We start from the raw sequence: 15349 nt of genomic DNA, 5'->3' as shown, positions 1-15349 counted from the left end.
ACACCTATATCATGGCTCACAGTTTGTGAATAACTACAGTTTCAGATAATCAGTGCTCTCTTCCAGCCTCTGTAGACCACAGAGAGACAAAAATGAGACAGAGGGGGTGCGGGATCTAGCATACTCTTGTCATCAATCTCAGTACTAGGAAGGTGTAGACAGGACAGTACCATAGGTTGTAGGGGGTCTGGATGCTCACTTCTGATCGCAGAGGGCAGCACAGACTCCTGTGTTGTGTACATATACGTGAAGAAAATGTCCACCCCTTTAAATTAATACATAAATAAAAGTGAAAATGTATTCAAGAGTCTCTTCAGTTGAAATAAAGTAGTGGTGTTCACAGTGTTTCATATGTTACAGGTTTGATTCAAGTATTTCAAGTCTGTAAGGGATTATAAACCGAGAAAATAGAAAACATTAGTCCTAAAGTCGGTAGCTCACTTCCACTGCCTGAAAATTCTCTCAAGACTCTTAACAGGTTTTCCCTTCAAAGAGCCTGTGCCAGGTATTCCAGGTACGTCCTTCAGTGAGCCGGTGCCTGGTGCTCATGTACGCATGCGCAGGATATATTCAGCCAATCAGCATGGGCGCTGTGTGAGACCAGCTTTTCTCCTACTCCAATCACAAGTGATCCTCAGAGACCTCAGGCCTGTGCTTCCTGGGAGTGTTTTTGTTTTTTTTGTTTTGTTTTGTTTTGTTTTTTTCAGTTGAGGAGCTGAGTGCGGGAGGGTGCAGCTGTGACGGTGTTCACCCCTCAGTTGGCCGGTAAGTGAGGACCAGCTCTGTTCAGGGGTGTTGGACAGTTGATCTAGGCGTGATGTGGGGGGGGGGGGCATCTCAAGGGCAGGCGGCCACTATGTGAGGAAAATCCTCCCGATTGGCGGTTCCTCTGGCCGCTGAGGGTAAAATGGAGGTAGAGGACCGTACAGTGGCAGAGGATTGAACAGGCCAGGGCCTTAGAAGTTTGGGGACCGTTGGAGAACACAATCTTTGGTTCTGGGGAGAGAATCAGAGAGCCGGCGGCAGGACTTGGAGTCGGGAGATGAGGGAGCCCTGAGTGAGGAGCCATTGTGTCCTTAGTGCTTGTCCTGTGTGGTGTCCGTTAGAATCCGTTAGAAACAGCCTGGGGATACCTCCCTACTCCTTATCTTCTCTGGTGTATTCCTTTGGTATGGACTGTATGGACGTTGGAGACAGGGGAGTGGCAAAGCAAGAGTGAATAAAAAAAATAAAGAGGAGACATTGCAGGAGATTAAAAAGTAATCTGGGATGGATTTTTTTTTCTTTTTTTCTTTTTTTTTTTTTCTTTTTTCTTTTTTTCGGAGCTGGGAACCGAACCCAGGGCCTTGTGCTTGCTAGGCAAGCACTCTACCACTGAGCTAAATCCCCAACCCCTGGGATGGATTCCAAACACCAATCCTCTAGTCTCAGTAGCCCACATATTGGGATTAAAGATTTGTAGGACCATGTACTGCTTCTTCTGTCACTTTTAGTTTTGTAGGATGGGATCTTCCTTTGTAGCTCAGACTGGCCTGGATTGGGCTGACCTCAAACTTACGATCTTCAAATGTTTGAAATCCTCAGTTTTCCCAAATCCCAAGTTTCTGAAATATGAGGCCTTTCAGTGTGGGTGGTGGTGGGTGTTTGTTGTAGACAGAGCATTGGGTCTTTTTGACATGAATGTTCAATTACACTTTTCGATATCTTTCTGGATAGCACTGTGATTTTCAGTTAATTGTGAGATACGCACATACAGAATTGGTGATTTTTTTGTTTAAAAGAATCTATGGGACATAGGAGCAAAATTCAGATATCCCAGGAGTTTAGTGCAAACACATTTTGCTCATCTTTTTTGGGGTGGGGTGGAGGTTTGGTGCGGGGTGCAAGGACTCACATCGTATAGCCTGGCCTGATTTTGCATGTTTTAAATTGAGAAATGACATACTATTAACTTTGGTTCAAAAGAAGTTTTTTTTAGATGTAAGTTAAAGAAGTTTAAAATAAATGTTGGGAAGGAGAGGGACATGTTAAGTGGGATACATGGAGAAGATGGTAAGGGGAATTGCATATATACCTCACCATCTTTGAATGTGTGTAAAAAATTCTGTGGTAAAGATAAATTCTTAAAAAAATAAATCTTAAGGGGCTGGAGAGATGCTCTTCCAGAGGTCCTGAGTTCAATTTCCAGCAGCCATATCTATTTCTAATGTGATCCGATGCCCTCTTGTGGTGGGTCTCAAGACAGCTACCGTGTACGTATATATAATAAGTAAATCTATTTTTAAAATAAGAACAGAAGAGGGAGAGAAGGGGGCAAGTAACCCCTTTAAAAATAAATAAATCTTGGGGTTGGGGATTTAGCTCAGTGGTAGAGCGCTTGCCTAGGAAGCCCAAGGCCCTGGGTTCGGTCCCCAGCTCCGAAAAAAAAAAGAACTAAAAATAAATAAATAAATAAATAAATAAATAAATAAATAAATCTTAAAAAAGAGAAGACATGATCTTTCATGGAACTAAGATAAGTATTTGATTTTTGACAATTTAAATTTATCTATTTAAGTGATTCCTTTGGATTCAGATAACTTGAATATTTTCTCCCCCCCCCCTTTTTTTTTAACTAAGAAAACCTCTGAGTGCTTACCAAAAGAAGAAGGAATCTTAGGGAAGTCATGACAGTACCAATGGACGAGTCCTTAATACTTTTTGACTTTGATGATGAAGAAGATGATACAAATGTTTTGGAGAAGGCTCTTTCTGAAGGTACAGCATATGCAATGTTGGGCATTGATTGGGTCCTGTAGTTTCTTAGATTTTTACCTAGTCACTTGAAGTGGAATAAAACTTTCCTAAGGGTTTTCATATACTTCATTTCTAATTTTATCTACATCTATATATTCCTACCATAGAGTTTAGCAATGCCTACACCTTCTCTTGGCACTGCAGTCACAGTATGTTGTGAGATAATAACTTGCTATGATTTTACCCCAGGAACACTTAAACGTTGTTGGTACAAAATATTGGTGAATCGCGAATTTATTTTATAAAACCTGTAAAGGAATTATTTCACTTCTGAGGCTGCTCTAGAAACTTACCTGGGCTATTCTTCCAGGGAAATGCAAATCGATAGTACTTTTATTAACTATTACTAATATAACATAATTTCAACTGTGTTTCCATTTCTCCTTGTCAATACAGAAAAGAGCGTAGCATGTGACAAGGATGAGAATAAGTCACCTCCTATAGAAGCAGACGAAGATATGGGGTAATATTTTCCAATAATTTTTGCCAGTTCAATAGAGTACACCAAAAGTAGTGTCTGATCCTTGCACTAGAGAGGTAGATGCAGGAAGATCAGGAATTCAAGGTCATCCTCAGCTATGTATCCAGTTCAAGCCCAGCATGTTTTCCTTGAGACCTTGGGAATCACAGACACAACGAGACTGGGACAATATGATCACCAGCATGACATCTTCACATGTACACGCCCAAAGGACAGGGGAGAACCATAAAAATGAGAGGGGGACCAGCTGAGCAGAAGAAGGTTCTCAGTGAGATTTGAGTTTATGAAGAAAGCAGTGTGGGGTATACATGTGTGAATTGTTAAATGTAAATAATACATGTTCACGTTGTTTGTCCAACATGTGTTTTATATGACTATGACCTTTATTGGAAACCAAACATTATATCTTTATTATAAACAATTACAAGGACTTTCTTTGTAAAGTTCTGTGTGTGCTGGTCAAATGCACTACCGGTTATCTGTATTTCCAGCTTTAATTTTTTGTTGTCCTTTCTTCACAGGGATGAAATACACAGTATGTTGCATAAATTTGGAGGTATGATTTTTGGAGATATGTACCTGGTGTCCAAAGAAGGTAGAAGAGGGCATCAGATTGCTATAGACCCTATAGCATAGGGGGATAAGTTTATATTTCACAGTAATTGTAGCTTTCTTTAAAACACATGCAGATTAATTCTTACCCAACATTCAGAACTAAAGATTGACTGAAGATGTAGCTCAGTAGTAGAGCAACATGTGAAAGTTAAGAGTTTCATCTTCGGTGGTGCACACAAAACAAATAAATAGAAAACCTACAAAACAAACAAGCAAAAAACAGCATTGTGCCTCACATATGAAATGTTGTTTTGTCCAGTTTGTCCAATTAATCCAAATTGTAAAGTGAGCAAGAAAGACAATTTGCAGTTGTGAGGAAATAAAACCATCATTAAGCATTTTATAAGCCTAATCTTAGGCATGATTAGAGAAATACAGACACACAGTGCCTACAGCAACAGAACAGACCTTGCACAGGAGTTAGAGAGATGGTTCCTTTGGTATATACTTAAGGTGGGGGCCCAGAATCCACTTTATAAATGCAGGGTGCAGCCCCTTGCAGGGTAGGTGGGTACAACTTGTTGGCTAGCTAGGCTAGTGGAGTTAGTGAGCTGCAGGTTCACAGAAGCCCTATGTCAAGATTTGAGACATGAATGAGAAGACAGCAGATGTCTACTTCTTGCCTCTATATGCACACATATACTAGAATATGCAAACATGAATATGTTTGAATACACACAATTAAAATTTATTTTCCACTTAATAAGTAAACATTCCCTACTCCATCATAGGCTATTTAAGCTTCTCAGCATGTCGTTTTTTGTTGAGTCAATTTTTAAGATTAAGGCCATCCATTAAATATTTGGTGTTTTTTTTCTTAAAAGAGACAGTATTATGAAAGTGTCATATTTTCATGATGTATACTGTATAGTGAAAATAAGCATCTATTGAAAGAAGTGATCAAGCATATATTAAAACACACACAGGACAGGACTGGAAAGATTACTTAGAAATAGATAGCACTTGTTACTCTTGGAGAGGACCAAAGTTCAGTTCCTAGAACCCACATGGTGGCTCACAACCATTTTTAATTTCAGATCCACGGGACATGGCATCCTGTTCTCGTTTCTAATAGCACTAGACATGCATATTATGTAAAAACAAAGATGCAGAAAATACTTATATTTATTAAATGAATAAATCCAAACAATTTAGAAATACATGCAACATCCCCTTCAACTGAAACAAAGTAAGAGTCTTCATCAGGGTTCATATTTTACACATTTTATTTTAACTTTCAACTTAGTATTGCAAGGTGTTCTATTCGTAGTAGCAGCTAAAATACTACCTCCTTTTGCTGCTTCGACAACATAGGAAGCCCCTCTCTTACCCTTAGTACGCATGTGCAAACACAGCCAATCAGCAAGGGGCTTGCTTGATGTTGTTTTTCTCCTGTCCAATTCCTGTTACCCAATATGCTTTGTGGTGGCCACGAAGTCAAGTTCTTAAAGAAGCCAAGTTCTGGAGGTAGTCAGTGACCTCTTGTGAGACCTGTTAATCAAGGTTCCACAGAGGGTCCTGGGCGTGGCGGGGGAGGGCAAGGGAGGGATGGGGCGGGGACTGTGTGAGGTGGGTGAGGGCGGCAGGGTGGGTATGTTACTTAAGGTGTGAAGAGGTAAGGTGACCCTCACTGGACTTGACAATACTGCTTCTCAGTTGCAGTTGACTTTACCCTCTTAGGCATCTGAGGTGAAAATGGAGAACTTTGCTAAGGGCAAGAGTTAGAAAAGACTAGAACCTAGCAGAAAGCAGGAAGGCCTGAGGGATTGGAGACCTTGAAAGTCTTTGTTCTCGGAGCCTAGGAATGTGAGGTGCGAGTGGAGTGGAGGTCAGTTAGGAGCAAGAAAAAAAAAACTAGAACTTTTTTCTGTGCTGCTGTTGCACATCAGGAAATACTTAGAAATAAACTGAACACCAGTTTTCATTTTCCTCTACCTGATGTTGTAAGGCCAGATTGCTGAAATTTGCATAGCTCCCATATTGCCTCAAAATCCTGAGACCCCTCTCAGCCTCAGAAGTGCTAGGATTGCAGACATAATTCAGTACAAGTTGTTTTTATTTTTGTGTTGTTTTGGTTTATGAAAGTAAGCTCTAACTGTGTACCTTCCGTTTGTCTGAAAGTTCATGTGCAGTTTGGAATGGTCTTGAAACTGAAGTCCTGGGGCCTGAGGAAACATGCCTGTTTTATTCCTTATTTTTAATTTTTGTTTTTATTCATTGTTGAAGATTGAACCCAGAGCCTCTTGCTGTAGCAGTAAGATATATGTCCAGCCAGGCAAAACTTTATATTTTAGATTTGCTTTAAATTTGTGTTACTATGGAAAAATTGGGGAGCTCGTTTGTGATAGTAGCAACTATGATTTTATTTGGAGATTGAGATGCAGACTCATTTTCTAAAATTTATTAAAAACCTAGCAGAAACCCACTTAGAGTCACAGTTGAACCCATCATATTGTGTGTGTGTGTGTGTGTGTGTGTGTGTGTGTGTGTGTTTTAAACTGAAAAACAACAAACTCCTAGTCGTATAAACCAAGGAAACCCAAAATAATATTTTATTCAACTAAAATCTTTCTTTTTTTTAAAAAAAGTACATATTAAACTTAAGATTATTAATGGCTATTCTTGAAGCCAACTATTCTGTTAAATATTTAAATACTAAGCTGTTTAGTGTTAAAGCAGAAGGTAGTAAAACATGGTTTTATGTTTAAACCTTTCATGCAGTTATTAAGTGCTGTCTTATAAAATCATTCCTTAATGTTATTTTGTATTTCAACTTTATTAGTTTAAATGATTCTTTTATTCAGATGGCTTGAGAAACTTTCTTTTTATTTTAAATCAGAAAACGTAAGTTTCTCAGTGAAAAGGCAGAATTTTCAAGGTTCTCTAGAGACACCAATGGAGATCTGCTACCTATCAAGTGATGAAGAGAAAGACGGGAGTACTTCAGAAAAGGAGGTTTTTGAAGGTACCAGATATCTAATGTTGGGCATTGATGCTACATTTCATTTTTTTCTCAGTTGTTCTTTTTAGGCTTGTATTGGAGACTGGAAATCTCATATTGTATCTCTTGTCTTTAACCACAGCATGTAGATATATAACACATAACTTAGTCTGATATTGTCCAGAAAGGCTTAAAAATCTGTTTCTAGAAGATAATTATAAATTACTTGATTTTTTTAACTTTCAGACAAATATGGCCTTGTCTGGCATCAATGGGAGGAAAGGCCCTTGGTTCTGTGAGGGCTTGATGCCCCAGTGTAGCAGAATGCCAGGGCGGGGAGGTGGGGAGTGGGTGGGTGAGTGGGGCAAAATCCTCATAGAAGCAAGGGGAGAGAGGATGGGATAAGGGGTTTCCAGAGAGGAAACTGGGAAAGGGGATAATATTTGAAATGTAAATAAATAAAATACCCAATAAAAAATAAAATTAAATTAAAAAAAACTAATGATGGCACTATGCCTGAAAGATCATAAAGTATTTCATTAAAATTTACAAAATAACATATTTTTAATATCTTGTTTTATTACCAACACAGAAAGGACTCCATTAACTCAAGATGATGGGAATGCAAATCCTGAAGAAATAGTTGGAGATACACAGTAATATGTTCAAACTTATTAGTTCCTGCTTAGTTTAAGTACTTCCAGAAAAGTTTAATTGATTGTGTGACAAGTAATCTATATTAATACTTGGCATATGATGTATATTCCAAAACAAGAATTATATAAGATGAATCCTTAATTTGAATGGTTTTCTTGGAGGGGGTAGTGCTGTGGATCAAACACTCATCTTCATGCATGTAGGGCAAAAACTGTACCACCAAACTATATCTTCAACATCCTTAAGTTTAAAACTTTAATTTCTTCACAGATCTCAAATACAAAATATTCTTGGAAAATTTGAAGGTACATTTTTGGATGTATAATTTATTTAAAACTATATAATATTAACAATTTATATAATAGGAAATATTAATTAATATACTATATGACTTCTTACTGCCTTATTCCTATTTATAGAATTTTGTAAATATTTTTGATTTAGCATCGTGGAGTTTTTCCCCCATGGTACAGATAGTAAAAATAGTGCTTTTTGAATAGGTGTGATGTTAATGAAACTTTATTTTTATTTTTTGTATGTTTACGTCTATGATGCATGTATGTAGACATCTACACATGTGGAGGCCAGAGGAGGATGCTGGATGTTGTTGCTCTATTACTTTCCACCTTATTCCCTTGAGATAGGCTCTCTCACTAAACATGCAGCTAGACAGGCAGCCAGCAAGTCTTAGCAAGTCTTACTCTGCCTCCAGTGCTGCCAATACAGGAGCAAGCATCCATGGTTAGCTTGGTATATGGCTGCTAAATTCAAACTCAAACCTCCTCCTTTCAAAGCAAACCCTCTTACCTACTGAGGCATCTTCCTAGCTGCTGAGCCATCTCCTTAGCCCCTAAAACAATGTTTTACTTTAAAAATTATTATTTGGCTTTTTTATGGTTGCCCATTTATCAAATCTTTTGATAATTTTGATTATCAAATTTTATCAAAAATTGATAAAAAGGATTTGCTTTATTTGGAGGAGGCAGAATAATCATTTTATAACCTATTTTATGTGGTACTATATATGTTGAAATTATTAAATATGTACATCATAATATAGCTTCATCCTAATTCCTGAAAGCTAACTATGTATGCTAGACAGGTATAGCATTGATATTTATGTAAACTAATTTTTTTATTTTTGTTTTTGTAAAAGATATGTTCTGAAGTATAATGGACTATACTCTTCAGAAATAATTTTATTAGACTTAAGCAAACTTTGAGGACCTTTTTTTTTTCTTTTTCTTTTTTCTTTTTTTTCGGAGCTGGGGACCGAACCCAGGGCCTTGCGCTTGCTAGGCAAGCGCTCTACCCCTGAGCTAAATCCCCAACCCCGAGGACCTTTGTTTTAAATATAGGATTTTATCATTTTTATCCGTTTCTATATATATAGGTATTTGGCCTGAATGTATGTCTGGGGGCCATGTGTGAGTGTGTGGGGGGGAGTGTGTGTGTGTGTGTGTGTGTGTGTGTGTGTGTGTGTGTGTGTGTGTACCCGGTGCCTGCAGAATTTAGAATAGGGCATTAAGCCCTGGAACTGGAGTTGGAGATGGTTCTGAAAATCATGTAGGTGCTGGGAATCAAACCCAGATCTTATGAAAGAGCAGCCACTCTTAACTACTGATCCTTCTTTCCAGCTTCCCTCTTGGATTTTTTTTTGGGGGGGGTTGAACTTTTTTGTGACAGGGTCTCATTATGTAGGTCTGGCTGTCCTGGAATTCACTCTGTAGACTAGGCTAACCTGGAACTCACAGATATCTGTCTGCCTTTGCCTCCAGAGTACTGGGATTAAAAGTATGAACCAGCATGCCTGGCTGCCTTCTTATTTTAAATAGAATATTTTAAATAATGAGTTCTAACAATTACACAACCAAGTGTGTCTTATCAGTTGCATCATCATCTAGATTTAGGAAAAAATTTAGTCTTTATTAAAGTGTTTCCCCATGAAGAAATTAAAGCCCATCCTTGATCCTTTGTTTTGTGTATTTGTTCTTTTGAAAACTGTTCTTGAAGTTTAAGATTATTTTCCTATTCTTGAAATTTAAAATCAAAATTGGGACAAGATTACATATTTCTTATCCAAAATGCATGGGAGTGGAATTTTCTGTAGTTTGGATCATTTCTGTAGACTTTACTGGTTGAATATCTTTCATCTGAAAATATGAAACCCTAAGTATTCTGAAGTATGAAGTATTTGGTATACCTTGTTAGTGATATCTTTCAATTTAATTTTGTTTCCTTGGCATTATTGAATGAATTTTATCTATATTTATATCTATTTGAATACATAGATCCAACTAAAGTTGCTTCAACATGACACTTTATTTTTAATATAGGTGACATTAACAAGACTCTTCATGTAAAGAGAAAACACATGGAAACTTATATCAAAGATTCTTTCAAACGCAGTAACCAAAAATTAGAACAAGTTTGGAAAATGAACAAACGGGAAAGGTAGAGTTGTTAGCTTTATAGAGTCACATTTGTATCATTCAAAAACTTCCATGTAGCTCAACTTTAAAAATACAGTCATGTCTGAGCCTTTAGTAAAAATGTGTGGCTTTAATTTTGTCTAAGCAGATAGCCCTATAACTTCATGCCTTCAAGGAAACTAGATATAATTCTTAGAAATGTGTGGAAATTTCTTTCTCCTTTTAAATAACTGTTAATTGAGATTTTAAAAATTGATTTACATTCATTCTGGAAATACTGGAAGTCTTGTAAAAGGTCTTAGAAGCATAATTTATGGTTTATTATTTTTAACAATATAAAAAAGGATCAATTGATATGCAAACAATTTGTATATTTTAACTGACTTAAGTTTTGTACTGTCTTAACTAAACCAATATAGGAAAAATAAATTAGACCCTATACTTGATAGAAAATAACAAAAAAAACCTATTTGGAAATACAATTAATTTTCTGAAAATTAATATATATGTTAAAACTTCTTTAATTTTGAAAAGATAAAACATAACAGAACACTTCTCTGATATTCTATTAGGGAAAAAATCGATAATGAGTTCCCATTAGATAATTTTGTACTGCTATTTGTATTTTTATAGTATGCAATTGTCGATTTTTCATATTGGTATAAAGTGTGACGGCTTTCATTCTTTTACTTTACAGGAAGAAGATCAACAGCAAATTTTGTAAGCAGTATATAACTACATTTCAGAAGTTCGATATGGATGTACAGAAATTCAATGAAGAACAAGAAAAATCAGCTGTTGGTATCATAACTAACTTTATAATTAATCTAGTATAACTAAGTGTCAAGTAGGAATAGAGGAACTAGCCTTGTGTTGGGCACACGAAACTAAACCATTTCATTATCCATCCATGGCTCTATTCTCATCCTACTGAGTTGTGAACCAGAGACATGTGATCATATACTCTATCAATAAAAACCACTGGGCTTTTAATATTAGATGGGATCGTAAATTTTTAAAATACAGATATTTGCTGAAAGATGAAGAGAGGATTACCATTTTCTATAAAAAGAATCACAATAGGCCAGCCTCAGGAGAGAGAAAGGTTACTTACTAGTGTCATCTGGACTCTGTCACTAATATTTGAAAACTCACTCAAACTGGTAAATCAGTTCTTACAATCCTATACTTAGTACAAATTTAATAATGACAGTGGATGGAAACAACCTTTCTCAGCAACCACGGCTGAATATTCCTGTGGAGGAATATCACCAAACTATCTTAGATATTTCTCCATTACTGTGTCAGTCACTGTAGTCAGCCCATGCTTTCCCAGTAAGATCTAAGTTGATGACCATATTAACTAATTTTTTATTTAATTGCTCAGTAGTTTTCAAAGTATATTCAATTTGAGATGAACAGGAGATCCATTCCTGTCTAAAAGGCATTGAGGAAGCCACCATTATATGAGTCAGTTCAGGAGAAAGATAGGGGCTAAAAATACCAACTAAATAAATACTCCAATTGAAACTAAATAAATACTGGATGACATTGCAAGGGGGAGTGATCATCCCTGTAAGTGAGGGATCTAAGGATAGACACCTGGAGTACTTCAGTATTTGCAATCCTGCATTGGGTGGGCTGAGAGGGAACCAGTAAAGTAGGAGAACTATTGGTATAAAGTAAATTGCCTTGAGTGAAGGAAACCTTTAAAGGAAGAAAAGACCACTAATTGTGTTATATGCTGCTAATGGGCCAAATAAAATAGATTTGCAGGCCTGGGAGATGGTTTAGTTGGAATCTTTCTCCTGTGCAGGCATGACGACCTGAGTTTATATTCCTTGCACACACACACACACACACACACACACACACACACACACACACACACACACACACGTATGCACACACCACCACCATCACCACCACCAACAACAACAACAAACCAGCAAAACAAAAAACAAACCACAACAACAAGAAAAGTTGGTGTGGTGTTAAGCATTTTGGAACCACAAAACTCAGATTTGGGTCAAAGATCCTAGCCACCCAGTCCAGCCTAATGGATAAGCTCTAGGTTCAGTGAGATCCTGTCTCCCAAGCAGTGGAGTGCAACCAAGGAAGACACCCAATATTAATCCTTGGTCTCCATATGTATGTACATGCACGTTTTTTAAAGTAGACTCAGCAGTGTGGAGTTCATTGTACTTAATCAGGAGGATTTGAGTGAAAACATGGAGGACAAAACTGATCATAGTGAATACAAGACAAAATAGGAATGTAGTAGCCCAAGGAGAAAAGGTGTAGAAGACTTGTTTTATTTTTTTAAAAATTCAAATTACCATAGTTGTGTGCCAATATAAATAATACAGAGAGACATGTATTTACAACTTCCCTGTGTTACTTGAAATTGGAACCTAGAGAAAACCAATCTACCACTAAACTTTTTCCCCCGGACATCTTTTTACACTTTATCTTGAGGCAGGGTATCTTTAACTGATCAAGGCTATTCATGAACTTGTGATCATTCTAACTCAAACTTTATAAAAGATAGTTTCATAGACATTACAGATAGGCCCAGCTGGAATCACAAATTTAAAATAACAGTTATAATTGCTGAAATTCTTGACAATAGTTTTGAAATAAGTGAAGAAGTTGGACTTAGGAAAGAACGAGTATAAGGCATCCTTAAGAAAGGAAGAGAAAGTAGAGGACATGGCATATACCACCTGGGTGGTAGATCGAGAGATAAGGTAGTGAACCATCTCTTGGGATTGCTTCTGCTGTTTAGTAAAACAAGGTAGTCATATGGTAAAAGCATCAACACTAGCTAGAGTTAAGGTTTCCAGGTGTAGGATTTCACCAAGTACATGTTTGCCTATAAACATATGTACTTGGGAGGCTAAAGCCAGCCTGTGCAGTATGGCAAATACTTTCTCATAAAAAAATATTTTCCTACACCACAATTGGTAAGATTGGTATTTCATGTTACTGTAAAAATATAAATTAAGTATATTTAGTCATAATAATTTTTAAAGTATTAAATCAGTTGGAAACTATTCCTTTCAAGTTTCATATGGAATTATTTTTGCTCACTTAAAAATATTAGGATTGGAGATACATTAAGGGGTTGATGGTTAGCCTAGCACTCGTGCTGCACAACAATAAGAACAAAAGTGAATAGAATTGTTATAGTAATACTTTCCTTTTATATTTGCAGAATAATTATCAAAAACAACAAAAAGCATTTAAACTGTCAAAAAGTAGCCAGAACCAGTCCCTGCAAGCAGTTAGAGAAGTGCATGAGAAATTCATGAAGGTATGTTGCACACGGGGCATAAAATATCCTTGGAAAATGAAATATGTTTTAGGAATCATAAAGTTTTAACTACATACTATTTTGAATTATTTCTGACTGAAGAGACTGTTTTATCTCTAGAATCCTAATGGCTTTGTAGGAATTATTTGAGACATAAATGATAAATTGGGAATCTGACCTCAGACGTACATCCTAGTTTATTAACACTACAGTGATTCTGCTTAACTAAACATAGCACGTCTACACATCATTTGCACAGAATCTTTCATCTTTGTATCCTTGGAGAGTTCTTTAGTAAGACGTGCTTTTCTGTTTTAGGGTTTGATGGACTTGGAGACCAACAACCATGATATGCTTTTTGGTATAGACGGCGAACTGAGAAAAGAAATGTCTATGTTTAAAAAAAACCTCATGAAGCAGACTCTGAAGTTCTCTTCTGCTTTTGAAACTTCTGACTAATGAAAGCTTGTATATTTTCACTCGCTGCTTCATTTGTAACTAAAATTTTTGTTAACTTTGTCTCCTTCCCTGGAACATCAGCAGGGAGTGATTGCAAATGTTTGAAAGACTCTTTAATCCTTGTTACTCTGATGATTCTGAAAAGGAAGCTGAACCTGAGTGATGGGGATGTAATTACAGGGTTAGCTGGGAGGTAAACCTTTAGAATCAAAATAGAAAGGTCCTTTTGAACATCTTCAGTCATTTTCTTGTTTAAGTGTAAGAGCCTCTTTATATTAACTTCCAAATAAAATCTAAATGACTACTACATAAGTAGCAAATACTCCTTTGTACTGAACTTCCACACAATATTATAGTGATTTTTTAAAATGTATTTATTGTTTAATTTTTTTATACTCCAGACTTTATCCCCCTCCAGTTCCACCCCCTAACTGTTCCATTTCCCATACCCCTACCCCCTACTCCACCTCCTGTCTCTATGAGGATGTCCCCACCCAATCAGACCTCCCTACTCCCTGGGGCTTCAACTTTATTGAGGGTTAGGTGCATCTTCTCTGACTGAGTCTAGACCCAGGAGTCCTCTGCTGTATATGTGTTGGGGCCTCATAGCAGCTGGTGTATGCTGCCTGGTTGGTGATCCAGTATCTGAGAGATCTCGGGGGTCCAGGTTAATTGAGACTGCTGGTCTTCTTATAGGGTCGCCCTCCTCCTCAGCTTCTTCCAGCTTTTCCCTAATTCAACCACAGGGGTCAGCAGCTCCTGTCCATTGTTTGGGTGTAAATATCTGCATCTGATTCTTTCAGCTGCTTGTTGGGTCTTTTAGATAGCAGTCATGATAGGGACCTTTTTGTGAGCACTCCATAGCCTCAGTAATAGTGTCAGGCCTTGGGGCCTCCCCTTGAGCTGAACCCCACTTTGGGCTTGTTTCTGGATCTTCTTTCCCTCAGGCTCTTCTTCATTTCCATCCCTGCAGTTCTTTTAGACAGGAACAATTATGGGTCAGAGTTTTTGACTGTGGGATGGCAACCCCATCCCTCACTTTGACCTGTCTTTCTGCTGGAGGTGGGCTATACACGTTTCCTCTCCCCACTGTAGGGCATTTCATCTAAGGTCTCTCCCTTTGAGTCCTGAGAGTCTCTCACCTCCAAGGTCTCTGGTATGTTCTTGAGGGCCCCCCCCCATCTCCTACCTCCTGAAGTTGCCTGTTTCCATTCTTTCTGCTGTTCCTCAGGGCTTCAGTCCTATCCCCCCAATACCTGATCCTCTTCCCCTCCCTGTCCCCTTGCCAGCCAGGTCCCTCACTCTCCTGTAGTAATTTTTTTTTACCTTCTTCACATTTCTAATTATTTTTATTCATAAAGATGATTGAAATTTATATTTTGGATTCATAATCTTATCAGTTCCCAAAGGTATGAGATACAAATATAGAAAGTACATTGGTTTGATTTGATTTCATTTGATTTTTGAGATAGGCACTTACGTTGTATGTTGTCCAGGAGGGTCTACAATGTCTAGGTTCGAGGTGATCTTAGCATTCCATGTAGGTGCTATTACAGGTATGTGCCAACATACCTGCCTTACATTTTTATTAAGAAAACAACCCCCACAAAATCTCCTATAAACACTATATAATTAATACCATCAGCTCTGAG

General features: G+C 37.4%; 1 protein-coding gene across 1 annotated transcript; it reads left to right on the top strand.

Annotated features, from left to right (window-relative positions):
• The first annotated feature begins 641 nt into the window (after positions 1–641).
• Positions 642–14003, top strand: 3830403N18Rikl (RIKEN cDNA 3830403N18 gene like). Its single transcript, XM_008773327.4, has 11 exons — positions 642–765; positions 2620–2757; positions 3193–3259; positions 3799–3833; positions 6732–6857; positions 7426–7489; positions 7761–7795; positions 9827–9944; positions 10620–10719; positions 13140–13238; positions 13557–14003. The coding sequence occupies exons 2-11, from the start codon at positions 2667–2669 to the stop codon at positions 13695–13697; spliced, it is 876 nt and encodes a 291-aa protein (XP_008771549.1). The 5' UTR covers positions 642–765; positions 2620–2666; the 3' UTR covers positions 13698–14003.
• The last annotated feature ends 1346 nt before the right edge of the window (positions 14004–15349 follow it).

The sequence above is a fragment of the Rattus norvegicus genome, chromosome X, assembly GCF_036323735.1.
Source record: "Rattus norvegicus strain BN/NHsdMcwi chromosome X, GRCr8, whole genome shotgun sequence".
Lineage (NCBI taxonomy): Eukaryota > Metazoa > Chordata > Mammalia > Rodentia > Muridae > Rattus > Rattus norvegicus.
The sequence above is the reverse complement of the archived record's forward strand: the minus strand, read 5'-3'. Positions and strand labels throughout refer to the sequence as shown.

Bases quoted from the DNA above. Each gene is read 5' to 3' on its own strand.
- 3830403N18Rikl (XM_008773327.4), top strand. From the start codon at position 2,667: ATGACAGTACCAATGGACGAGTCCTTAATACTTTTTGACTTTGATGAT. The intron at 2,758-3,192 runs GTACAGCATATG...TTGTCAATACAG, and splicing joins GGAGAAGGCTCTTTCTGAAG to AAAAGAGCGTAGCATGTGAC. The intron at 13,239-13,556 runs GTATGTTGCACA...TTTCTGTTTTAG, and splicing joins TGCATGAGAAATTCATGAAG to GGTTTGATGGACTTGGAGAC.